This window comes from Macaca thibetana, chromosome 8 (genome assembly GCF_024542745.1).
Source record: "Macaca thibetana thibetana isolate TM-01 chromosome 8, ASM2454274v1, whole genome shotgun sequence".
Taxonomy (NCBI): Eukaryota; Metazoa; Chordata; class Mammalia; order Primates; family Cercopithecidae; genus Macaca; species Macaca thibetana.
In genome coordinates, this window is record NC_065585.1 from 124,642,369 (window position 1) to 124,669,228 (window position 26,860).

A 26,860-nucleotide genomic window follows, 5' to 3' on the forward strand; every position below is an offset into this window, starting at 1 on the left:
TGCCACGGCTCTATCATTTCACACAGTCTAGAATCCCAGGGTTGGAAGACGTCTGAAAGACCATGTGGCCCAATGTCACCCAAATTCCCTGGACAGCCTCTCCAGCAGCCAGTTTTGTATCAGCTATATATGGACAGTGCCCCTGACTGGTGGCAGTCGGCATCTTGCAAGCTGACCTTTCTTTCTCAGGTCAGATTCTTCAGCATAGAAAGTTCTACCATTGATCTGCCGTAGGACCTGAAATTGCCAATTTTCAATCATTCCTCAGGCTTAAGGAATCGAAATATGCCTTTAAACCACAAATATGTTACCTGGCAATAGAGTAAGGACTGTAAAAGAGTCCTTTGGCAGTCACATGGGATGACCCCAAGGATAGGTAAATTCTAATTAGTGGTGGGAGTAGGGGCTAGGACACAGGGGATGATGAAGACAGTAAGACACGGCCGAAAATGTCAATTTCAGGGAGTTGCAACATGAATACACAGGATATTCAACAGAAGATTAATGTTGAAGTCCAATTCATTCTTCTTCACATCTTTGGTCTCTTCCAGCCCCAGATGAGTATTGAGGTGAACTAGCGTCTAAAGAAGAGCCCTGGGCCGAGTGCGGTGGCTCACGCCTGTAATCCCAGCACTTTGGGAGGCCGAGGCAGGTGGATCACGAGGTCAGGAGATGGAGACCATCCTGGCTAACACGGTGAAACCCCGTCTCTACTAAAAAATACAAAAAATTAGCTGGGTGTGGTGGCCGGCACCTGTAGTCCCAGCTACTTGGGAGGCTGAGGCAGGAGAATGGCGTGAACCCGGGAGGCAGAGCTTGCAGTGAGCCGAGATCGTGCCACTGCACTCCAGCCTGGGCGACAGAGCGACACTCTGTCCCCCCCAAAAAAAAAAAGAAGAAGAAGAGCCCTGGTTGATCTGATTCAGTACTACCACGTACAAGAGGACATTTCAATGACTGGCAATGAGATAGTCCATTTAATTCATTACAGAGTACCCAGCCTGGGGTTCGTGAATGTGGTCTAAGTGAGGATAGCTGAAGGCATTCTCAGTCTACCCATGGATAAGATTTCCAACTCAAGCCACATAACCCTACCACAATCCAGACAGAGTCCAGCCCAGTTCACTCCATCTGCTGCACTCTCTGAGCTCAGCTGGTTTATCTTTGTGTTTCTTTAGTACTTTGTGTTTCCTTATCTGTAAAATACCTTACCTATTAGAATACAGAGAGCTGGATTAGAGGATCTCTGGTGGGTTTTTCCAATTCTAAATTGTATGATATCAGCTATGGGACCTCCAAGACTTGAGAGGTCAATGACAGGAGGCAAGTCTAAAGGAGCTTCAAAATTTCAACCTAAGACAGACTTATGGCTGGAGGGGAAGGCAGGGGACTGGGCATGGAATTGCATCCTCCTTGAAAGCAGCTGTTTTTACTGAGATTGCATAAGCATTGGGGGCCGCTGGGGATGTTGACAAGATTTGGGGAGATCTAAAGCTCTCCACAAGCAACTCCTTGAGCCATTCTGAAAATAGTTCCTGGTGGGTGATGTGGTTAAATTCCTTCATCTCTGCATTGCTGGCAATCTCCGTCCTCCTTTCTGTATTAGGAAACTAAAAGGCTCAGCAGTGGTAATTTGAACATTGCAACGGCCACTAGAAAATATATCTTTTGGCCGGGCGTGGTGGCTCAAGCCTGTAATCCCAGCACTTTGGGAGGCCGAGACGGGTGGATCACGAGGTCAGGAGATCGAGACCATCCTGGCTAACACGGTGAAACCCCATCTCTACTAAAAAATACAAAAAACTAGCCGGGCGAGGTGGCGGGCGCCTGTAGTCCCAGCTACTTGGGAGGCTGAGGCAGGAGAATGGCGTGAACCCGGGAGGCGGAGCTTGCAGTGAGCCGAGATCCGGCCACTGCACTCCAGCCTGGGCGACAGAGCGAGACTCTGTCTCAAAAAAAAAAAAAAAAAAAGAAAATATATCTTTTTCGGCCGGGCATAGTGGCTCATGCTTGTAATCCCGGCACTTTGGGAGGCTGAGGCGGGCAGATCACTTGAGTCCAGGAGTTCAAGACTAGCCTGGGCAACATGGTGAAACCCTGCCTCTACTAAAAATACAAAAATTAGCCAGGCGTGGTGGTGTGCACCTGTAATCCCAGCTACTTGAGAGGCTGAGGCAGAAGAATGGCTTAAACTTGGGAGGTGGAAATTGCAATGAGGTGACATCGGGCCATAGCACTCCAGTCTGGGCAACAGAGTGAGACCCAGTCTCAAAAAAAAAAAAAAAAAAAAAAAAAAAAAGAAAGAAAGAAAGAAAGAAAGTATACCTGTTTTCATTGGGATATTTTGGTCATCACCCTATGCACTCGTATTCTCTTCTGCCCGAGTGTATAATGTTGGTTAAAACTTGGCCAAAAAACCCACAACTTTGGGAGGCTGAGGTAGTAAGATTGATTGAGGCCCAGAGTTTGATACCAGCCTGGGCAACATAATGAGAACCCACCTTTAAACACAAAAAACATAAAAGGGAGACTAGACAATTTCGTTTTTTTTTTTTTTTTAAAGGCAAAAGTTTTTAACAAATCCTTTTCCTAATTCAAAGATGAAATTATTACTATTAATGGAAAATAAAGTGGTTTATTTTGTCCATAAACACTGTGCCATTTATGATAACACTAGCATTAACACTAAACACTGTGCATCCATTAATAGCAGTTTTCATGTTCATAGTGCTTTACCAACAACTAATTAAACAAGCCTATTTTAATTTGTTGCCATGGCAGTAAATAGAGATACACAGTAATGGCTGTATCCATCAAATTTGTTCTTAATTCCTGAAACATAATTCAGTCTGGGCAATAAATCATTATTTTGTAGTGCTATAATGTGTTTAGGATGATAATTACTGTATTCGTAATGAAAAGATTTGCAAGTATACATAGACACGTGCAACATCAAATATTTATGGATGACAATTTTTATATTTGTTACCCAGAAAAGATTTCCCTTTAATGAATCTGATAGTCAAAAATAAACATTTCATCTGCAATCATTACTCCGTTCATATCTATTATGTTTGCTCCTGGGCATCCATCTCTAGAAGAGGGGCATTACAATGAAAGAGGCCTCAAAAAGATTTGCCTCTGAATTAACAGGGGGATCTGTTCATGGTTAGCCTGGGAGGAGAGTGGTTGCAGAGGGAGGGCAGAGAGAAGAGACAGTCACTATCTTCAAGTTTCTGGAGGGCTTTGGAGTGGAAGAATGGGAGTTGTGGTTTGTCCTCTGGGATCCAGACCAGAGTGAACATGTGGAAGTACAGGGAGGCAAGTGTGATTCAGCGTGATGTGAAGGCCTCATCTGGAGTTAAAAAGACTGGGCCCACATCCAGACTCCATCCCTTCTGCAAGTCTGGCTACCTAACCGCTCTAAGCCACAAGCCTGCTGCAGGGGGTCGTCTGGGAACTACCAAAATAACACACCCAGTAAAGCACTGAGGCCTACACCTGGTACCTAGTGAGTGATGCATGACTGTCAGCTCTTTCTGTGATAGTATGTGTCTTTAAAGGGATGTTAAATGTAGAATGACTGCTTTGCAAGGCAGTGACTCACTTCTCTGGCACGGGAAGTAATGAAGCAGAAACTGGATGGCCACCTGTTAAAAATATTGTCTAAGGGTTTCCTGCTTTGAGGGTGAGGTTGAAATCAATGATTTCCAGGTCCATATGATTCCATGAATTTTGCAGAAGGAAGGGAGAAAGGACTTCTATTTTAATCCTTTAACCTTTTCTATATTGTATTCTTGCTATAATGTGATAGCTGGGGGATCTAGGCTGTAACACCATGTTATTGGTGAAATGGTATTATAGAGAGCAAACTTTTCTCTTGTAAACTTATATCCTGAACTAGCCTTAACTCTGGGAAAAAGATCCACTAATTCTGACTCCCCTGTCTCTGCCAGGTTTTCCTCTGAGATCCCTTAGATCCTTTACAAATAGAGATTTTTTTTCTCAATTAGCTTTCCTAAATCTGTGGCTCATTGTGTCTTAACATTACAAACTATTTCCTTTCATATTCAGAATGTTCTTTGTATATAATCACATTTCCCCAGATATTTATTTATCTTTACCTTGTCGCTTAACCCCTCTGTCAGTGAGAGGGCAATGAACCAATCCAGATTTAAACAACGTGACCTTCCTTCTCAGGTTTCTTTCTTTTTCTTTAACATTGTATGATGACCAGGTTCTGCCCAGTTGCTGAATGTTTGTACAGAAACCACTGAAATCCATACAGTTATAGACTTGTTTGTGGGGCTGTGGTATCATTTCCATCCCAAGCACTTATGAGACTTCAATTCCTTGGAGTGCTGCAGTCACTATGATAATTGGCTAATAATGGCAAGGAACCCACTAAAAACCTTAAAGCAAAGCTGAGAGTGAGCCAAGGGAAAAGGAAATGAGAAAATGAGAAAAGGGAGGTAATCAATGCAAGGGTAAAAGGGCTAAATATAAACGGTACAAGGAGAGAAAAAAAAAACTTCTTTAATAAAATAAGAAAAAGAGCTCAAAGCAGAGAAGGAAGGAAGAGAGGTTTTAAATTGTCCTGATTTTCACATTATATCTACATAGTTCTTGAGAGAAACACTATTCTTAGAATAAAAATTAAACTTTGAAAAATAAAATAGGTAGTAATAGACAAAAGAAAAATACCAGTTTGCTGTTAGCTGTTCTACAATCAATCATTTACTAGGAGAACTATAACAGTAGAGGCAGAATAAACTAGTATGTCCGGTATGGGCACTTCCCATGTGAAAAAAATTAAAGTAGAAAACCTAGCATAAAAAAAAATCTTGGTTGTGTACCTCTCTCTATGAAATAACTTTTTAAAAAAATCACATAACGTCTTTTTTTCTGAACCAAATAGATTCAAAATAGGCCCCTGGGTTTGTCTCTGTGTGTGTGGTTTTGTTCTGTTTTTTATTTGTTTGTTTGTTTTGAGATAGGGTCTTGCTATGTTGGGCTTGCCCAGGCTGATCTTGAACTCCTTAGGTCAAGGGATCCTCCCACCTCAGCTTCCCAAGTAGGGATTACAGGCAGGTACCACCATGCCTAGTTAGTTTTTTTTGTTTTTGTTTTTGTTTTTTTTTACTGGTGACATTTATGTGGAATTTTCCTTAAATAAAGCATTTTTGACCATTAAACTAGCCCTCTTAATGTTAATAGTTTCAGAAGTTATTTAACAATAATATGAGCATATTCAACTTCTATTCACAAAAAATGAGATAGAATTTCTACACTCTTACATTAATGTTGAATATTCATGAGCGATAAGTTACTAATATTTTCTTTGAAAATATTTTCCTACCCAAAAAACTTTAATAGCAGATCAATATAGCTTACATTATAAAATAAATCAACTTGGATTTCTGTCTTTTTTTCTTTTTTTTTTTTTTGAGACAGAGTCTTGCTATGTCACTCAGGCTGGAGCGCAGAGGCGTGATCTCAGTTGACTGTAGCCTTGGCCTTCCGGGTTCAAGCAATACTCCCACCTCACCCTTCTGAGTAGCTGGGACTACAGGCATGTGCCACTGTGCCTGGCTAATTTTGTTTATTTTCTGTAGAGATGGGGTCTCACTACCAGTTCAAGACCCAGGCTGACCTTGAACTACTGAGCTCAAGCAGTCCTCCCACTTTGGCCTCCCAAAGTGCTGGGATTACAGGAGTGAGCCACCACACCCAGCTGCTTTCAATTTTAATTTGTTTCTAAATATTGTATTTAACATATGAACATGAGGGATAGGCAGATAAACCACATCTCACCATGTGTGTGTGTCTTGGGGGGTTGTGCAAGTGGATGAACTGTTAAACTTTTAGAAATAAAAATTCCTCAACAAACTTTATGTCTTTCATATAAAATAAAAGGAAATTATTTTTTAATGTTTGACAAATGAAGACAGTGTTTAGAGTAAAATGACTAGGCAGGGCCCATTGGTTTCAGATTAGCATCCTGTGTTGGTCCCCTCCCTCCAGGCGTTCAGAGGCCTGAGCACCCCATTCCCAAGTCATGTTCAGTGTGTAGAAAGGATTTCTCTAAGCAAGCCATCATTTCTCCAAAATAGAAGAGATCGTGGGATGCGTCTAATTAGGAAATTTTTAAAGTAAAATATTATGATGTTTCTATCCAAACAACTGTATCATGGAGAGTCTTTAAAAGGGTTTTCTCATCTATAAAATAAAGAGATTGAGTTAGATAATGTCTAGTGTCTCTTTTAGTTCTGTTTCAGTTCAGTTCTATGAGTCTGAGTGTTTTGCTTATGGATTTATTTTTCTGTCCCTATTTAGGTAACATACATAAACAAATTGATCATTAGAATGTCACCCATTTTCCTCTCAAGTAGCAGCCAGCAGCCCTATGATGAATCAAATATAGCTGTTGTTAATGGATTTTCATCCTAAATCTCATTAGAGAGCCTTTTAGTCCATTTGTTGGGAGGGAAGGGAACACCCTCACCTACATATGTGTTTGATACTTTTTCAGATTGTTCTTGACTTTGTCGTATCAAAAAGCAGAGGTCAACTCAGCAGAAAAGATTATAGGAGGACTTTGCATTTACCATATTAGTACTCTGTTTCCTGTGTGGTTTTTCTCTGCAAAGTAGTATGCCAAATGTTATTAAACTGATAAATGCTTTCAAGACACTTGATCTGCATTTCTTTGAACAAAAGAATTCTCTTCTAGCTTTCAAATGGATTATAAATAATATGCTTATTATTGATACTTTTTTGAGTGTAGTTTGGGCTAGGTATTAGTCAATGGAAGTAATGGTCCCACTTTAATAGAAACTCTTAAATTTCAGTACCTGAATGCAATAGAAATTTATTTCTTGCTTACTTCACAGAATATGTTGGTGAATGTCCTGGTTTTGCTGGACACTGACAATCCTAGAGTAGACAGAGAAGAGAATGCAGAGGCTCTCTTGCAGATTGTAGGTGCTAGGCATGAAGTGGCTTCTGGTATATAGTCCATTTGCCAAAACTGGCATATGCCAGCATAGCCCTACATAGATACAATCAGACTAGGAAATGTAATCTTCCTTTGTGCCTAGGAGGAAATTGAGATGGTTTGGGAAACACACAGGACTGTTTCTGCTATGATCTTCTATAGCAAGGAGTTATGTTTAGAAATGAGTTGAAGAAGAGGGACATGAAAGAGAAAGCAGCTTATCCAGGTATATTTTTCATAACCAAAATTAGGATCACTCTCAAAGGCTGTGACAAAGACCATGTTGAATTCCTTGGATGATCTAGAAATGGAGTGGTAGAAAGTTAGAAATTAAGTTGATATGGGGATGGAGAGGATAAATGATAATTCATAAATGATAAATGATAATTAAAAAGAGGTTTAATTGGTTCACAGTTCTGTAGACTGTACAGGAAGCTGGTGCTGGCAGCTGCTTGGCTTCTGGAGGCCTCAGGAAGCTTATAATCATGGTGGAAGGTGAAGGGTGAGAGGACATGTCACATAGTGAAAGCAAGAGCTAGAGAGAAAGGGTGGTGGGCAGAGGTGCTACACACTTTTAAGTAACCAAGTCTCATGAGAACACACTATCAGAAAGATAGCACCAAGCCGTGGATCATTCACCCCATGATCCAAACACCTCCCACTAGGCTCCACCTCCAATGGTGGGGATTACAATTCAACATGAGATTTGGGTGGGGACAAATATCCGAACTGTATCAGCAGACTAATACAATAGTACATTATGATCAAATAGGGTTTATCTCAAGATGTAAATTTGGTTTAACATTTGAAAACTAATCAGTGTAATTCACCAAAATTGCAGCATAAAAAAGAAAAATCATATGAGTATCTCAAAAGGTGCAGAAACAGGATTTGACAAAATTCAATACCCATTCATGATGAATAACTTTCAGCAAAGTAGGCATGAACAGGAACTTCTTCAACTTGACAAAAGGCATGTACCAAAGCTAACATTCTCCTTCATAGGGAAAGACTAAATGCTTTTCCCCTAAGATCAGAAACTAAGCAAGGATGTCCATTCTTATCACTCCTGTTCCATATTACATTAAAATTCTTGACTAGTGCAAAAGGGCTCTTTACAGAGAATAAAACTCTTTATTCACAAATGTCATGATCAGCTATGTAGAAAATCATTATTAAGATTTTAATTTAAAAACTAGTAGAAATAATAAGTGAGTTTAGCAAGGTCACAGAATGCAAGATTGACATACAAAAATAAAATTTGTTTGTTAGTGAAAATTTTGAAATAAGAAAATAATGCTATTTACAGTAGCATCAAAAAGCATGAAAATACTTGGGTATAAACTTAAAATGGTTTGGCAGTGTCCCCACCCAAATCTCATCTTGAATTGTAGTTCCCTGTGGTGGGAGGAACCCAGTGGGAAGTAATTTAGTCATGGAGGTGTTTACCCTCATGCTGTTCTCATGATAGTGAGTGAGCTCTCACGAGATCTGATGGTTTTATAAGGGGCTTTTCCCACTTTTGCTCTGCACTTCTCCTTGCTGCCATCATGTGAAGAAGGACATGTTTGCTTCCCCTTCTGCCATGATTGTAAGTTTCCTGAGGCCTCCCCAGTCATGCTGAACTGTGATTCAATTAAACTCTTTCCTTTATACATCACCCAGTCTTGGGTATATCTTCATTAGCAGCATGAGAATGGACAAATACAATGTGCAAGGACTATAAAATGAAAACTAGAATATTGTTTAAATAAATCATAGCAAATATAAATAAATGGATATAGAGTATTCATGTTTTGGAAGACAAATTGTTGAGATTTTCAGTTCCCTCCAAGCTGACCTATAGATTCAGTGCCGTCCCAATTGACATCGTACTGGACATTTTTCATGAAACTAATAGACTGTTTCTCAATTTATTTGTATACACAAAGAACCTAGAGGAGTCAAAACAATTTTTTAATGGGAGAACAAATTTAAGATACTTACACTACTTGATCTCAATATTACTATAAAGCTAGTAGTGAAGACTTTGCATTAATGTAAGTACAGAGACATAGATCAATGAAATAGAAGAGAGAGTTCAAAAGTAGTTCACATATATAATGGTCAATTGATTTTCAATAAGGTAAATGCAAAAGGATAATCTTTTCAAGAATGGAATTAGAACAACTGGATATCTATCTGGGAAGAAAGGAGCCTCCATCCTTAACTCATAGTACATGTGAAGATTAACACAAAATGGCTCATAAATGTAAACATAAGAGCTAAAACTGTAACAATTCTAGAAGCAAACATAGGAGAAAATCTTTGTGGCATGACATTAAGTAAAGATATCTCAGGACACAACACAGCACAAACCATAAACAAAAATGGTAGATTGGCCTCATTTAAATTTAAAACATTTGTTCTTCAAAGACACTCAAGAAACTAAAAGGTAAGCCAAAGCCAGAGAGAAAACATTTACGAAATACATATCTGATACATAAATTGTATCCAGGATGTATAAAGAATTCTTACAATTCAGTAATAGTACAAAAAATGCATCTTAAAAAATGGGAGTTGGGCACAATGGCTCACATCCATAATCCCAGTGCTTCGGGAAGCCAAGGCAGAAAGATTGCTTCAGCCCAGTGATAGCTTGAGACTGCAGTGAGCTATGATCATGCCACTGCACTCCAGCCTGGACAACAGAGAGAGACTCCAACTCCAAAAAAGGTAGATTGGCTTCACAATCTACACAATCTTCACAATCTTCCAACTCCAGGAAAAAAAAAAAAGAGCGGGGAGGGGTGGGAGGAGGCATAAGATTGAAACAGGCACTTTACGAAAGAAGACACACACATTGAAAATAAGTACATGAAAGGATGGATGCTCAATATCATTTATCATTAAGATATACCAGAGAAACTACAATGAAATACTCAAACAGCTAAATGTTTTTTTAAAAGTTGACAATACCAAATGTTGGCCACAATATAGAATGCTGGAACTCTCATACATTGCAGATGGGAATACAACACAGTATTAATAGCATAGCCGCTTTGGAAAACTGGCAGATTTTTTAAAAAGTAAAGTTAAACATTCATTAACCATATGTCCCAGTAATATCACTCTAGGGTATTTATCCCAGAACAAACATGTACGTACAAAAAATTAAACATAGATGTTCAGTGACAATATCAGCAATATCACTCCAAGGAATTTATCCAAGAACAAACATGTGCACACGAAAAATTAAACATAGATGTTCATAGCATTTTATTTGCAACAGCCAGAACTGGACAGTACTCAAATGTCCATCAACTGGTGAGTGGAAAAACAAATTATGTATCCATACAATGGAACACTGCCCAATAAAGAGGAATGAACTAAAGATCCATATGAAAACATGGATGAATCTCAAAAGCATTATGCTATATGAAAGAGGGCAGAAACAAAAGAACTCATATAATAGGAATATATTAATACAGAATTACAAAAAAGACAAAACTGAAGAGAACTAAAACTCTGTCAGCGTTGCTGTAATTCCAGCATCCACAGGGATGGGATTGCTGGCATAGGGGTGTGGAGCTTTGCAGGGAGCGTGAGGAGGGGGTGAAATATCCTAATTGTGGTGGAACTCACACAGCTCTATACATTTGCCAACTCTCATTGAATTGTACACAAAATGAGTTTTAAAATATGGAAATTATATTTCAATAAAGCTGATTTTGAAGGTGAAAATTTTTCTCTGGGGTTTCTGACTGTGGATTAATACAAATCAAAAAACCAAACAGCTGGGTTCCCAGAACTTAAAAGTGAAGTGGCTCAAAAAGGTCTGCTCTGTCAGAATTCAGCCCTAGAAATTTGTTACCTCTTGCAGGTAACTCAGCAGTTATGTCCAGAATGATAGCCTTTTTCTTTTTCTTTTTTTTTTTCCTTAGAGAGCTCTGTTCTGACAGAATGAGAGTCTTTAATAGGGAAATTGAGAGAGATCTGATAGATTTCCTTCCTTTCAGAAACAAATGTACAGAGATTTTCCAATGTAAGGGTTCATAATGCGTGTATTGTGCGATGAGAATTCTATTTGAAGTCCTCTTACCAACTTTGTTGACAATATAACATTTCTCTCTTTAGAGCGACTGAAATCAAAGGAATTCTTAAACAACATACTATTCTTGCCCAAAATAAGGAGAATTCATTCACTCACTCATTCATTCAGTAAACATTTTCCTTTCTTTGTTTTTTTTTTTTGTTTTGTTTTGTTTTGTTTTTTGACAGGCTCTCACCCTATTGCCCAGGCTAGAGTACAGTGATATGATCATGGCTCACTGCAGCTTCAAACTCCTGTACTCAAGTGATCTTCACACCTCAGCCTCCCAAGTAACTGCAACTTTAGGTGTGTGCCACCACACCTGGCTTTTTAATTTTTTTTGTAGAGATGTGGTCTCACTATGTTGCTCAGGCTAGTCTCAAACTCGTGGCCTCAAGTTATCTTCCCACCTCAGCCTCCCAGAGTGCTGGGATTATAGGCGTGAGCCACCACACCTGGTCTTCTTTGGTGGATATTTATTAATCACCTCCTACATGATAGGCAATATACCCAGTGCTGGAGACTAAAAGTAAATATAGAAATAAGATGTGGTCTCTGTCTTCTGGAGAGCTCTAACTCCTCTGAGTTTTTTGGGGTCACAATTCAGAACATTGAGAGTCAGCTTCTGTGATTTGTCCTTGTCAATGAAAACTTACCAAAAAAAAAAAAAAAAAAACCTCTGAGAATCATGGAGATAAAGACTGCTTTTAATAAAGCTCTTTAATCCTAGAATGTTGGAATTTGGCAGTCAAAAAGACCATCCTTCCCATTCAGAGAAAAGAAATGAAAGCCTAAGAATATGACAATCCTATGGGATATGGTTTGGCTGTGTCCCCACTCAAACCTCATCTTGAACTGCAGCTCCCATAATTCCCATGTTTTGTGGGAGGAACCTGGTAGGAGGTAATTGAATCATGGGGGCAGGTCTTTCCCTTGCAGTTTTCATGATAGTGAATAAACCTCACAATACCTGATGATTTTATAAAGGGTAGTTCCCCTGCACCGGCCCTCTTGCCTACTGCCATGCAAGACGTGACTTTGTTTCTCCTTCACCTTCTGCCATGATTGTGAGGTCTCTCCAGCCACATGGAACTGTGTCCATTAAACCTCTTTCCTTTATAAATTACCCAGTCTCAGGTATGTTTTTATTAGCAGTGTGAGAACAGACTAATACACCATGGTAAAAGAAAACGGTTTCTCTATTCATACTACACTTCTGACACTAAATGTGTGAGTATTTTCCACACCAAGTATTGTCCAATTCTCTGCAGATGCCAACTGGGAATCCTAAAATTATGGCACTACCTGAAGTTTGCGTCATACCCACAAGTTAAAATCCCACAAGACTTTCCTCCATTCAGATGCCAACAGTAAGTCTGGGGTTGCCACCAATACTTCTGACCAAGTGGCCATAAATCAGAGGTTCCCATTGACCTGGACAAGTCAAGGAATTCACCGTCAAGAAATTCAAGGACACTGTCAAGAAACTCAAGGATGAGTCAGAAAATAGTGAAAGTCTGGAGCTTTGTGGCAAAGTGAAAAGACACACTCAAGAAAGGGGAGTGTGTGTGTGTGTACTCAAGAGAGTGAGTCATGCCCAGTGGGGTTTGGAGTTTCTACCTTTATGGGTTTCTTTCACCAAGGGGTGGAATATTCATGAAGATTTCTAGAAAAAGGTAAAGATTTCTCAGAACTGTGGCGTCATCCATGTCTACATCAAACATGGGTGTTCCATGAACTATTAAGGCACTAGTGGGTGTGTGATTTAGGGTGTTAATGAGTGTGTAATGAGTTCCTAGGTGAAACCTATGTCAAATCCAGCACCATGTTGAGTCTGGTTGGTCTTAGTCAGCTTGGCCCTCATGCTGGTTTTCACGGTTTTATTGGTCCCTAGCATATGCAGCTCTTTCAACAGCTCCTTTTTGCTAGTGATGAGACTGTTGCTTGGAATTTTCTGTTCTCTTACGACCATCCTGTCTCACTGTGACCCCTTTCTCAGGATTGATAATTTACTAGAATAGCTCACAGAACTCAGGCTCACAGACACTTTACTTATGTTTACCAGTTTATTACAAAAGCTACAACTTGGGAACAGCCAAATGAAACGAATGCATAGGACAGGGAATTAGGGATAGTTCAGAGTTTTCATGTCCTCTCTGGGCACACTACTCTCTCAGCACCTCAATGAATTCATCAACTCCTAAGCCCATAAGTCTCCCGGTTCAAGACCTTCTATAGAGCTTAATCTCCAGACCCTCTCTCCCATTCCTGGAGGTTGGCTGTAGGGCTGAAAGTTCCACCCCTCTAATCATGTAGTCTTTCTGATAACCAACTCCATCCTCAGGCTGTCTAGGGGCTCCATCCTAAGTCACCTCATTAACAGAAGCTCAGGTGTCATCATAAGTGGCTTCTTTATGAATAACAAAGGGCTCAGGAAATTCCAAGGGTTTTAGAAACCAGGACAAAGACCAAATATATTTTGTATTATCCCACACAGTTAGACAATGAGTTAGTGGGACTCTTTCTGTCTTCTGACTCTGATTCAACATTCCAGAGGTCCCTGGAATGGTCTTCATTGTCTCCCTTCATCACTCCCTGCAGAGCAGCGGTGTCTCTAAGCCCTGTTGTCCTCTTGGAGACATTCCAGGGTACTTTAACAATCTAAAAACATGCAAGCATAGGTAATTTCCACAGGTTATACGTGAAATAACGTATCCTGGGGAAAAAAGATTATAAGTGAAATGCTTAGTTCAGCAAAGGAATGTTTTCTGTGGAAACCCCCTTCGATAGAAATATTGATTTTGAAAACATTTCTTTTCATTCTTGGAATAATTCTGAAAAAGTGATTTATTTGTGCTCTGAGGGAAATAGGGACTTTCTCCTCAAATATTTACAGGAATTATTTTGATAGTAAGGCATTTTGTGATAGAGTAGGAAGATGATAAGTTTTCAAGCAGGAACCAGAAAAGCAGCTGCAGCTATGTACTTAGGAAAAGGTTTGGTTTTTGTTTTTAATGGTCAAATCAGTACAGTACAGTACATAGTGCTGTAAAAAGCTTTACACTCACAGAAAAATAAATCCGTGCAATCATGTGATACCTTGGGACCAAACTTCCATTTGCCTTTTATCCGGTGTATTCCATGTGCCAAAAACCATGAAGCAGTGCTGTCAATAGAATTCTTTGTGTTCATGGAAATGTTCTAGAGCTGCACTGTCTAAATATAGTAGCCATTCTCAATGGCTCACACCTGGAATCCTAACACTTTGGGAGGCTGAGACCGGAGGATCACTTGAGGCCAGGAGTTCCAGACCAGCCTGGGCAGCATAGTGAGACCTTTATCTACAAAAAAATTTAAAAAAAATTCAGTGGGGTGTGGTAATGCATGTCTGTAGTCTCCAGCTACTCAGGAGGCTGAGGTGGGAGGACCGCTTGAGTCCACATGAAGTTGAGGCTGTAGTGAGCTATGACTGCACCACTGCACTACAGCCTGGGTGACAGAGCAAGACCTTGTCTCTAAAGAAATAATAAATAAATAAATAAATATATAAATATAGCCACCACTAACCACTTATGGCTACTGAACACTTGAAATATGGCTAGTGACACTGAGAAATGAATTCTAAGTTTAATTTTCTTTTAATCCCTTTAAATTTAAATGGCCACCTAGTCTACTAGCTATGGAATTGGACAGCACAGCTGTGAGAAATAGGAAATACAAAGTGCCTCAGTATTCACAATGTGTTTGTAAATGATTGAGCTAGATGTGGATGGAGGATTGTTTTCAGCAATATCTATCCACAAAGGACATCTCTTCAATCTTTCAGAATCCTTACCTTCAAATATAAGACTCTATGATGGAGGTGATTAACTTGATATCCTATGTGCACATATATCTATAGTGAGTAAACAAAATGCTGTGAGTCTTTCAAGCTAAGAAGTATGAGAAGATGGTAGAGTGGGACTGCTTCTGTCTTGGGTGCTACTGATGTGACAATATAATACACAGCAAAGTATGTCCAGGTGGATTTGGGACAACATCTACCCCATGTACAGATTAAAAAAAAAATAGTCTTGAGACTTTGTTCCACAATCTTGGATCCCTTATCAGTCAGATCAAAACTATAAAAATAAGTGCTAATAAGAGGAGAACATGAGGAGATGGTGATGAGAGCTGTTGCCTGACTCTGCTCTCCATTGGAGGAGAGCTGGGTGCTACTCTCTAGCCCCAAGCCTAGTAAAAGGAGTTCGAAGAGACATTTTGGAGAAATCCCAAATGGTTCCTGGTAACTGGAAAACACTGAAGATGGTAGCCTCATTCATGCTCCATAAAGCCAATGGAGACTGCTTCTTCCCATGAAACCTAGAGTGAGAGAGGGCTGACCAACCACTTTGGGAGAGGGACTAGGGAAGCCCTTGCTCTGTGGTTGGGATCAGCCCACACTTCCAGAGTGGCTGAGGCAAGGGGCATGTGTGAGTGTTTCTTGTGGACCAGATGTGGGCCACGTGCAATAGAGTCGGCATGGAGTCTATCTTCTTGGGGTCCACCCAGTAGGGTGGGTGGGAGAGGGAAAGGCTCAGCAGGAAGAAATGTTCCAGTGGGTACACAAGACTGAGGAACAGGAATAGAGGACCCCCACTTAACATGGTTTGAATGTTTGTCCCCTCCAAATCTCATGTTGAAATGTGATTCCCAGTGTCAGAGGTGTGTCCTGGTGGGAGGCGACTGAACCATGGGGGCAGATCCCTCATGGATGGCTTAGCAGTATCCTCTTCGTGATAAGTGAGTTCTCACTCTGAGTTTACATGAGATCTGGTTGTTTTAAAAAGTGTGGCACCTCCCCCTGACCCTTCTCCTTCTCTTGCTCTCACAATGTGACATGCCTGCCCCTGCTTCACCTTCTGCCATAATTATAAGCTTCCTGAGTCTCACCAGAAGCTGAGCAGATGTTGGTGCCATGCTTGTATAGCTTGCAGAACCTTGAGCCAATTAAACCTCTTTTCTTTATAAAGTAACTAGTCTCAGGTATTCCTTTACAGTAACAAAAATAGATTAATGTATTACCCACCCTCTCTTTCACATTGCACTCTTCCAGTTGAAGCAGAAGAGAAAATTTAATGCTAAGTCAAGCTGAGACTAAGGACTGCATAGTTTAATTACTGAGTTGACGCTATGCTCAGAGAACCTACAAGTGATCTGAATAACTGGGCCTGCAAAGTTTTCACAGAATGTCAGGGGAAAGTTTCTGCCACTGAATAAAAAGATCACAGCAGACACTTTTGGTCAACCAGGAATGGAACTTATTCAAAATCCTGGTTATGATACTTACGTGGATTTCATTAGATTTTCTCTTTACAATTCCAAGAAGCTATGTTTTTGTTTTTTGTAACAAAAAAACCCAAATAAAATATAAATTAATTTCTGTCAGCTTGGAAACCTGTATATTAACCAAATCTGTCTTTTTAGTTAATTCCAGAAGTAACTATTTATGCAAAAAAAAAAATTGGGAGTATTAGTAACACTGGTTTGGGCATAAAACATAGCTTGAGACGACCTGAAATTGCTAGAATTACAGGCATATAGCACTATCTCTTTCATTCTTCCTGAAAATAATAGAACAGTTTTGATAAAAAGAGAAGTGATGATTGCAGGAGGTAGGGAGAGAGCAGAATGCAGACACTGCTGATTGAAAACTGTAGAAAGGAAAAGGTTTCATGTAAAAATAATCTGAAAATATTCCATTAAGGAACATTCTTTCATTTTCCTCCTACTTCACTGACTGCTCGTTTCAGATTCCTCTGCATGTTCTTACTCATCTCCCTAATTTCTTAGCACTGGAGTGCATTAGGCTCTCCTCTTTTCTCTTTGTCATCCACTCCTTTGGTGATCTCATTCAGTTTCACAGATGTAAATATCTTCTCTGTTACAGCTCCCACTCCTACCTGTCCCCTGAAGTCTGGTTTTGTATATCCAGTGGCTTGTCTGGCACTCCTTTGCTGAATGTCGAAAAGTTAACTCTAACTTAACATGTCCAAAAATTAGAGCCTGATCTCCCATCCTAAATCTTGTTACTTCCACAGTCTTCCCCAGTTAGTTAATGCAACTCCATTTTTCTGGTAGTTCAGTCCCAAACCCTTGAGTCATCTTTGACTCTCTTTTATAATGTACATTCTCCCTTCAGCAAATTCTGTCAGCTCAGTCTTCAAATTATGACCAGAATCTCAACATTTCTTACCTCCTTCTTTGCCACCACCCTGGCCCAAGCCACCATCATCTCCTGCTTGGATTGTGTAGCCTCCTTACTCACCTCCTTGCTTCCAACACATAATACAGGGTGATTCTGGCAAAATGTAAGTCAATCATCCTACCCCTCTGCTCAAAATCTACCAAGGGCAGTTAAGGATCCTTACGACAACCTATAAGGTCCCACTTATGACATCTCTGACTACCTTTCACCTGGCTCACTCAGCCCTAGGCACAGTGACCCCTTGCTGTGCTCAAAACACACCAGGCAAGACCTCAGGGACTTTGCACTTATAGTTACATAGCATGGCTTTCTCCCTCACCTCCTTTAGGTGTTTACTCAAATTTCACCTCTCAGTGAAGCCTTCTCTCAATATCCTTTGCAACCATCTACTCTCCTGATGCTATACTCCTTATGGCTTATCCCTTTCCTTGTTTTGTTTTTCTCCAAGACACTCAGCACCATATAACATCATAAATATTTACTTATCTTGCTTATTTTCTGTCTGCCCAAGCTCCATGAGGGAAGGGGTGCTTTGTGTTCCGCTGGAGTCAGTAAACTATTCGTAGCACATGGTAGATGTTGGAAAAATATTTGTCACATGAATGAATGAAAGAATAACTACCCATAAGAAGGATAATAAAAAATAAACTGAACCTTTATTATAGAGACTTAACCTAAGTTATTTGGGTCTTGGGGGTAAGGTGAGCTGAGTCTACCTTATGCCTTGGACCACCCTCTGGTCTAACATTTCTTGTGCACTTACTACACTCCCTCCTTAGTTTTCCTCTTTTCTCCATTCTCTTCCATCTGCTAAGCACATGAACCACCTTTCTTCTCTGTCCTTCTTGTCTCCCATCCCTCTCATCCACCCGGCATATACTCAGTATTCCGTCGAGTCCCACCAGGCAAATGCCATGGTGAATTTTGTGTCAGACATATTCTCTCAGCTTCACCTTGAGCTTTTGAAATCCAAGCACATCATGATTTTAGGTATGTTGACTATTTCTGCCTTGGGTAGTGGCTAATTTTATTCCAAAAATTATTTGTTGAGCCTCGACTACAGACCAGGCACAGTTCTAGAAGCTAGGAATACAACAACAAATAAATAAGACTGGCACTTATGTTCTCTATTCTAATATATCAGTGGTTTGTATGCAGTTATTATATGATTTACAAGGCATCCTATCTGTGCACTTAAGCAGTTGTAGGCAGCCCGCTTATTGAAAATACTGTAGAGGTTAGAGTTGCTTATGTATTTAAAATAAAAACCCTTTTCTTTAAATGCATATTTTAAGACTCTTGGATTGTTTGGGAATTGATAATAAAGAGGAGTGAGCCATAGATCACAATGGAAAAATACTTAGTTTTTTTCTTTTTTGACGTGAAATGACTCACATCTGTGAAATGGCAAAACTCATAATAGAGATTTTAAAAAAATGAGTTGATGAGTTTTAAGTTTAAAGCATTAACCTGAAGCCTGGGGAACTCATCTGTTTTCATGATTCCTTCCATCTCTGTTTTTTTTGCTGGGCATTTATTTCCAGAGCTAAGTAAATTCCCTAGGCTTTCACCGGGAATAAGAAACTTATCTTCTGGCTGGGCGCAGTGGCTCACGCTTGTAATCCCAGTATTTTGGGAGGCCGAAGTGGGCAGATCATGAGGTCAGGAGATCAAGACTATCCTGGCCAACGTGGTGAAACGCCATCTCTACTAAAAATACCAAAGTTAGCCTGGTGTGGTGGTGTGCGCCTGTAGTCCCAGCTACTCAGGAGGCTGAGGCAGGAGAACTGCTTGAACCTGGGAGGCGGAAGCTGCAGTGAGCCGAGATTAAGCCACTGCACTCCAGCCTGGGCGACAGAGCAAGACTCTGTCTCAAAAGAGAAAAGAAACTTATCTTCTGACTCTCATGAGGATAGACTTGGGTAGTCAAGTTTTAGATGTTCAGACACACTTGATTCAAGAAAATGTATTTTCTCTGGTTTTGGATCAACACCTCTATCTTTAATCCCCAAATTCCAAGTGGCTCTCCACTTCTACCTCTTGCAAGATGTTCTCAGCTTCAGATTTATTAGTGCCTGCATGCTTTCATGCACACACACATTTACGTATCTCTTAAGCTTTCAGTCTAAAACAATGAATTGACTATTGGAACATTTCTCTTGATTCACAACTTTAGGTTTTTTCTTTTACTGAGGTAAAATTTATATACGAGCAATGCACAGGTTTTAAGTGTAAAATTCTATGAGTTTTGACAAATGTAACATCACCCAAATAGAACACTTGTATCATCTTAGAAAGATCCCTTATGCCTCATTTTTTTTTAAAAAAAGAGCATTTAATATTAATCATTGCATGAAGAAACTTGAAATGCGCTGAAATCCTACAGTTATATATGAAAGAAACTTGAGAGGTCTTCCAAAATTTGAAAACATATTAAAAGTGCAGATGTTATTATCAGTAATAAATGTGAGGATGGGACTTTTCTGAAATGTCAATAACAAAATTGTGATCAACCATGCTAGAGAAAAGACTGGGCTATCTATTCAACCCATAGAAAATGTTACAGAATCAATCTACCACTTCACACCCACTAAGCTGGCTGTAATCAAACACAAAAACAATAATCAGTATGGGTGAGGATGTGGAGAAATTAGAACCTTCATACATTGCTGGTAGGAATGTGTGGTGGTGCAGCCACTGTGGAAAACAGTTTGGAAGTAAAGTTAAACATACAGTTATGATATAACCCACAAATTCTACTCTAGGTAGAATTGAAAAGAGAAATGGAAACATAACATCTACATGAAAACTTGTACATAAATTTCTGTAGTAGTGTTATTCCTAACAGCCAAAAAGTAGAAACAACTGAAATGTCTATCAACTCATAAAGGGATCAATAAAATGTGGCCTATCCAAACAATGGAATATTATTTAGCAATAAAAAATGAAGTTCTGATATATGCTACAATATGGATAAGCATTGAAAACATGATAAGTGCAAGAAGTCAGTCACAAAGACCACATATTTTATGATTCCATTTATATGAAATGTCCAGAATAGGCAAATCTGTAGAAACAGAAAGTAAATTAGTGTTTGCCAGGGACTGAGGGGTTTGGAGGGAAAAGAGGAGCGAATGCCAATGGGGATAGGTTTTTTAGGGGATGATGAAAAATTTCCAGAATTGACTCTGGTGATGATTGCACAACTCTGTGATGTGAATATGCTAAAACACATTGATTTGTACCCTTTAAATGGGTGAGTTTGTAGTATGTGAACTGGATCTTGATAAAGCTGTTAAAAAAAAACCTTTCCAATGAGATGATCAAGAGTATGTAGCTAAGCTGGGCATGGTGGCTCCTGCCTGTAATCCCAGCACTTTGGGAGGCTGAGGCAGAAGGACTGTTTGAGCCCAGGAGTTGGACACTAGCCTAGCCATATAGGGAGACCCCATCTCTACCATAAATAAATGAAAAGTTAGCCAGGACTGGTGGTGGTGCTTGTAGTCCCAGCTAGTTGGGTGGCTGAGGTGGGCAAATTACTTGAGTCTGGGAGATAGAGGCTGCATTGAGCTGTGATTGCACCACTGTACTCCAGCCTGGGCAATGGAGTGAGATACTGTCTCAAAAATAAATAAATAAATAAATAAAGAGTATGTAGCCAAAACACTTGAAGAAAAAGTATAGCTATAGCTTGAATGTCCCTGCCAACATTCATGTTGAAATTTAATTGCCATTGTAACAGGAGTAAGAGGTGATTGGGTCATAAGGGCTCTGCTCTCATGAATGCTGTTATTGAGAGAGTAAGTTAGTTATCCAGAGAACAGGCTTTTGACAAAAGGATAAGTCTGGACCCCATTTGCTTCCCGTCTCTTGTGCTTGGTTGCTATGTGATGCTTTCCACCATGGAACCACCCTCGCCATGTGCTGTTGCTGTGCTCTTGGACTTCCAGCCTCCAGAACTGTGAGAGATTCATTTCTTTTCTTTATTAATTACCTAGTCTGTGGTATTCTCTTATAGCAGCAGAAAACAGGTGAAGACAAATATTACTGAAGTGTTTTAGGAAGTTTAATAATAGAAAATATTATGAGGGCAGTAGATAAAACTATTGTGTGATTTTTCTGGATTTGGTAATGTTTGTGGGATTTGTCAACTCTTAGAAATTTGTATTTGAGATTTTTGTCATTCTAAAGAAACATTCACGTTGTACTAAAAAAATAAATATTCCATAATCTGGGCTTTTCAGTGAACTTCAGAAATAAGAAGGATTAACTGTATGCATGAATAATACACGATGGAATTTCATCTTCCTTTTCATATCTTCTTTTGACCTGAAGTATATAATGTCTTGCCTGCTATATAGTCTTTCTTTCCACACCACATACATTAGGGCTCATGGGAAGAGGTGGGGGAGGGATATGTTATTGGGTAAATAAATATACACTAGCCCATGCCTAGGTGGTCTGCATGCCTCCTTTCTCTTTTTACCAAGGCGGGAGCTTGTGTATTCTCACACTGAACTTGAGCACTGGAGGCCATGGTAGCAGAAATGGTGATTCTTACTTCATTTTTAATATTTCCAAAAGCCTAACAAAATATTTACACACAAAATACACGCTGGCAAAACCAAATGTCAATGTTTATTTGATTTGCTTTAGGCTTCATTGCCTTAGTAGTGGTAACACTGGCTAATTTATGATGATCAGAACCCCTAATCATTTTACCTTTATTTATAACAGGACGAATGAATGATTATTTAATACATGTGATCAGCTTTATAGGTACAATTTTAAAATATTTTAGCTTCAGGGATAAAACCAATTAAAAATTCCCTTTGCAATGAAAATGGGAAACACATTTCTGTGGCTTAGCTGTTGAAATGCTCCTTTATTGAACATTCACTATAAGCCAGGAGCTTTCCATAATTTATCATGCTAATAACACTTCTGTAAGGCATTATTAACCCAATTTTATAAATGAGGAAACAGAGGCTCAGATTATAGATGTCTATGCCCAAGTCCCTTAACTAGAAATATCACGTAAATCTATGTCCACCCTGCCTCCTATATGATTAGTTATTTTTTTTTTTTGTTTATGAGCTGGTTAATTTCCCAGGTAAAGGCCAGTAGGCCAGTGGTCAAGCCGCAGGGTAGCAACTACATTCTGTACTCGGTCTTACTTCTGATGCTTTGCCAACAAAACCATCAGACCCCAAGGTTCAAGGAAGGCAGGAGTTGATTGGGAATAGGCACACCGGGACTGTCTGTAGGGTATGTACGCAAGGGTAAAGGGAGATCACAAACGAGAAATATGCCTGTATTAGTCCATTTTCACACTGCTGATAAAGACATACCAGAGACTGGGCAATCTTCAAATGAAAGAGGTTTATTGGACTTACAGTTCCACATGGTTGGGAGGTCTCACAATCATGGCGTAAGGCAAGAAGGAGCAAGTCACATCCTACGGGGATGGCAGTAGGCAAAGAGAGAGCTTGTGGAGCAAGCTCTCCCATTTTTAAAATCTTCAGATCTCGTGAGACTCATTCACTATCACGAGAAGAGCCCAGGAAAGACCCGCCCCCATAATCCAATCACCTCCCACAGGGTTCCTCCCACACAACTGGCGACTGTGGGAGTTACAATTCAAGATGAGATTTGGGTGGGGACACAGCCAAACCATATCAATGCCCAAGTGACTGGGGTGCTTCCAAACCTACACATCTGCTCACACTGCTGCTCTGGCAGGGGGAGCACGAGCTGTGGACGTTTTTCTGAAGTTGGAGTGAATTTGTATAAATGCTATACTCCCTCATGCTGGTTCCTCTGGTGGGTGTCCAAGGCTGCCTTTGATAGATTCAGATCGGGCAGCCAAGGCAAAGTGGGTGACTCGTGGCCTTGGTGCATCTCAGCTATGCTCACGGGGCAGCCCATGCTGAGGTGGTGGGCGGGATCGTGGGGTCACCAGGGAACCTGACTCCACTCCCATCTCTAAGCTTAGCCAAGTCAGTCACTTCTTGTTATTGGGGCATCTTCTGCCTGTCACTTGAAAAAGACTGTTCTTTGGAACAATAAGGCGGTAACACATACACGGGACCACCCTGTAGCCGGCCACACAGTTTCCGCCTCCAGGTGCTTGGATCCACTGAACGGACCTCCCAGGAGGTAAAGAGGGCGGATTTGAGGTCTCTCCGTCCCTTTACCAGGGGAGGGCGCCGTTCCAGCCCTTGCCTCTGTGGCCCAGATCAAAGGACGGAGGAAAAAAGGTGCGGGTCCGCGGCACTAATGATCGAAAATGTAGTTTTAAGTGACCTCTCCCAGCGCACGCACTGTCGGTGGGGACAGTCCCGAGGCCAGGCTGTGGGGCGCCTGGGGGGACTCGCCTCAGGGGGAAATGGACCTTTCAGGGCTCGACAGGTCCCCGAGACTAAAGGCTCCGGCCGAGGCTCGGTGCCGGGGGAGCCGGGTCAGAGAGGCCGGGACCCCGAGGGACGCCTAGGTGCGTGTCCCGAAGCCCGCGTACCTCCAGGGCCCCGGCGAGACGGCGCCCAACTCGCGGCTCCAGTCACACGGCCCTTCCTGAGAGGAAACACCAGGGAAAGCACCTCTCACTTTTCTCAGGGTGGGAAAACTGTGAAGGAAGAAGACAAAGCAACAGGCAGGTTTCCGCTCGCGGGGTGGAGGCCGGGCCCAGGGCTGGCGCGCGGCTGCGGGAGGCAGCGGAGGGTCCAGGCCGATCCAGGGCTGCACTGCGAGGGTCGGGGTCGCCTCCAGCCTCCCCCGGAGGCTCCGCCCTACCCTGGAGACGCCGCCTCCGCCCCGGAGGCCCTGCCCCCTCCCCCTCCCCGAGGCGCCGGCCCCGCCTCTCCGCCCTCCGCCCTCCGCCCCCCCGGGCCCGCCACCACCGGCCCCGCCCGCGCCGCCTTCGCTTTGACGTTACTGGGGGCCGGGCGGGCGACCGCCGCGGGCTCGCAGCCTCACCAGCCTCCGCCAGGGTGCGCGCGGGCTGCCGCCGCTCGGCCGTCCCGGGAGCCCAACAAAGAGCACGCGGCGCTGGCCGCCGGCACTCGCGCCCTGAGGCTGCGGCCCCAGAGCGCCCGGCGGCGGTTTCGGCGCGCAGGCGGGCGGGCGATGGAAGATGGAAGGAAGGAGCGCCGCGGTGAGCTCCGGGGCCGGGGCGCGGGCGCGGGGGGCGCACGCGGCTCCGCTGTCCGACGTGGGGTTTGTGTTGCTTTGTCGCCGCTCTGTCCCCCAGGATCCCGGGGCCACCTGGGTGTCTGCTGTCTCGATAGGTGCTGGGTACGATTTTCCTCTTCGCGCTTGCTTGCTTTGTGTTTGTTAGGAGCCCAGCAGGGTCAACTTTGTGGTTTTAAGGTTTAGGGGTTTTAGTTCATCCCTCTGCTTTGAAAACCTCAGACGTGGGAGAAAAGCTATCAAAAGAAGGCAACATGAAAGAGGACCTCATATGTCGATCTTCCTCTGCCCAGTCAGCTTGTATTTAGGGACTATCACGTTTCTGTCAGAAAAAAAAAACAAAAAAACAAAAAAACAAACACACACGAGAAAACAAAACCTAAACTAAACAAACTTGAATTGAGCGAGCAAACAGACAAGGGAAGATTATTCGGTGCAATTCCCAGGAGCTTTTACAGATGTTTAAGTCATTCTGTTTTACATGCATTTAACTTTATCCGCTGTTTTCAGCTTTCAGTTCTAGCGAAAGATGTTCTGATTTTTTTTTTTAAACACATTAACACCTATTAGAGAACGTGGGTTTAGAATGTTGTTGGTGATCTAAATAATAAATGTTTCGTTTTGCCATTCCCCTCTATGTCAAAGGATGTTAAACGCCCACTAGGCAGAGAATGGAATGGGCACCACGATTGCATTTTCTAGACACTGGTTCTCCCGACAGTGGGATCCAGGATTTCCGCTCCAGAATAACTCTTGAGTGGGTCCAGGTGTTGGTGTAGGGAAGACGGAGATCTGGAAAATTACTGTAAGTGGGATTCTGGCGACAAATGCCTCAATGCATTCGTTGTAATTGAGTATGTGCAAAGGATTTTGCAAAGCCCGGTAACCAGGTGAGCAGGATAGGATTTCTGCTTTCAAGGAGCGTGCTTGAGAGCTTGCCTAGGAGAGACTTATGCGTAGGCTACCATGGAGGATCTCAGAGGAAGCTTCTGGCCTCCGGGCTTGGAAGTTCTCAGAGAGAAGCTGGCGGTTATGCTGGACCTTGAAAGGGAGGGGTTGGTTGGATTTTTGTGAGATGTGAGGGAAAGGATGTTCCCTGCTGAAGGAAAGGAAATTCACTTTCTACCCTTTTCCAAGAAATGATCCTTTCTTTTCTGAGAGTATTTACAAACCGAGAGATTTTCTTTTAAAAAAGTCATGAAATTCCTCTTCAGCAGTTGAAAGTGCAACATGCTTAACATCACCAGTAAAGCAAATGCAGAATAAATTAGCACCTTTTCAACCAGTTTTTAGTGGCTGACTGGATGTCCTTCCACAACTTTTTTATATCCATCCACAAGTGATTTGTCTTGTTAGACATTTCATTAATAGAAGCTGTTTGTACCAACAGGAGTAGAGTGGTATCAAGGAAGAGACTTGGATCAGTAGGTAGGACACCTAGCTTAGAGGCTTTGCCACTGACTGGGTGCGTTTTTGCCACAGTCTTGGGCAAATTATTTAACCTATGTCGTTACAGTTTCCTGGAAGGGTGAGGGGATTAGGTAGATGCTCTTTCAGAGCCTTCTAGCCCTACCATTTGATGTTTCTACACCTAGACACGTTTTATGTATTACTTATTCAGTGATGTACTCTTAATTTCACATTCTAAATATCTGTTTGTGCGTTCTGTGAATGGATCAGCACTCTTATCCTGGCCATTGAATGTGAGAGAGTGATTACAACTACAAAGCTAAAATAACCTTATTAAGGCAAAATTCCATGGTTGAATTTTTTTTTTTAATGTGAGCATAAGAAGCTTGATTTGCCAATCTTAATGTGTGTTTTCTTTAAAAAAAAGTTTTGTTGACACTGTTCATTTCATTTGTGACCAAAGAATAATATATACCTTATTATGTACATTGCACTTAAGCAATTGAATTCTGCTTTTAATTAGATGCTAGCAATTTAAAAAATTTGGTAATCTTGGAAATTCTTAAAGGCTAGTAAATCTTGGGGATTTGGAAATTAAAAAATGAAATAAGATGAAATTAGCTCATTGAAAAAGAAAAATTTAGAGGTACTTTCTATCAATGGCTCTGCCCTCTTTCTAAAATCTTGATATTTACATACTTGTTTGCCAACCCCGATGGAAAATTATTTGAGTGGAATTTAGCATGGCATTACATTGAAAAAAACATGTCCATGGTACTACTACTTTTGGAGGTGATTTTTTTTTTCTTTTATAGAAATTCAGGAGTGATGTGTCATGCATTATTCAAAAACTAAGACACCAATGTGGTGATGGGTTAATTGCAGTCTTGGTTAAGAGATGCTGAGGCAAAACCATGCGAATATTAAAATGTGTATCTGCTTTGGC

General features: G+C 41.3%; 1 protein-coding gene across 3 annotated transcripts in view; it reads left to right on the forward strand.

Annotated features, from left to right (window-relative positions):
- The window catches only part of PSD3 (pleckstrin and Sec7 domain containing 3), a 702,311-nt gene that overhangs the window by 195,533 nt on the left and 479,918 nt on the right, over nucleotides 1-26,860 (forward strand). The window contains exon 1 of one of the 3 annotated variants that reach the window (XM_050801837.1): nucleotides 24,346-24,469. The exons of the other annotated variants lie outside the window; for them this stretch is intronic. Within the exon in view, the coding sequence (XP_050657794.1) occupies nucleotides 24,449-24,469 (21 nt within the window). The 5' untranslated portion in view covers nucleotides 24,346-24,448. Of the gene's footprint in view, nucleotides 1-24,345; nucleotides 24,470-26,860 lie in introns of those variants that run through there. 3 annotated transcript variants of the gene reach the window in all.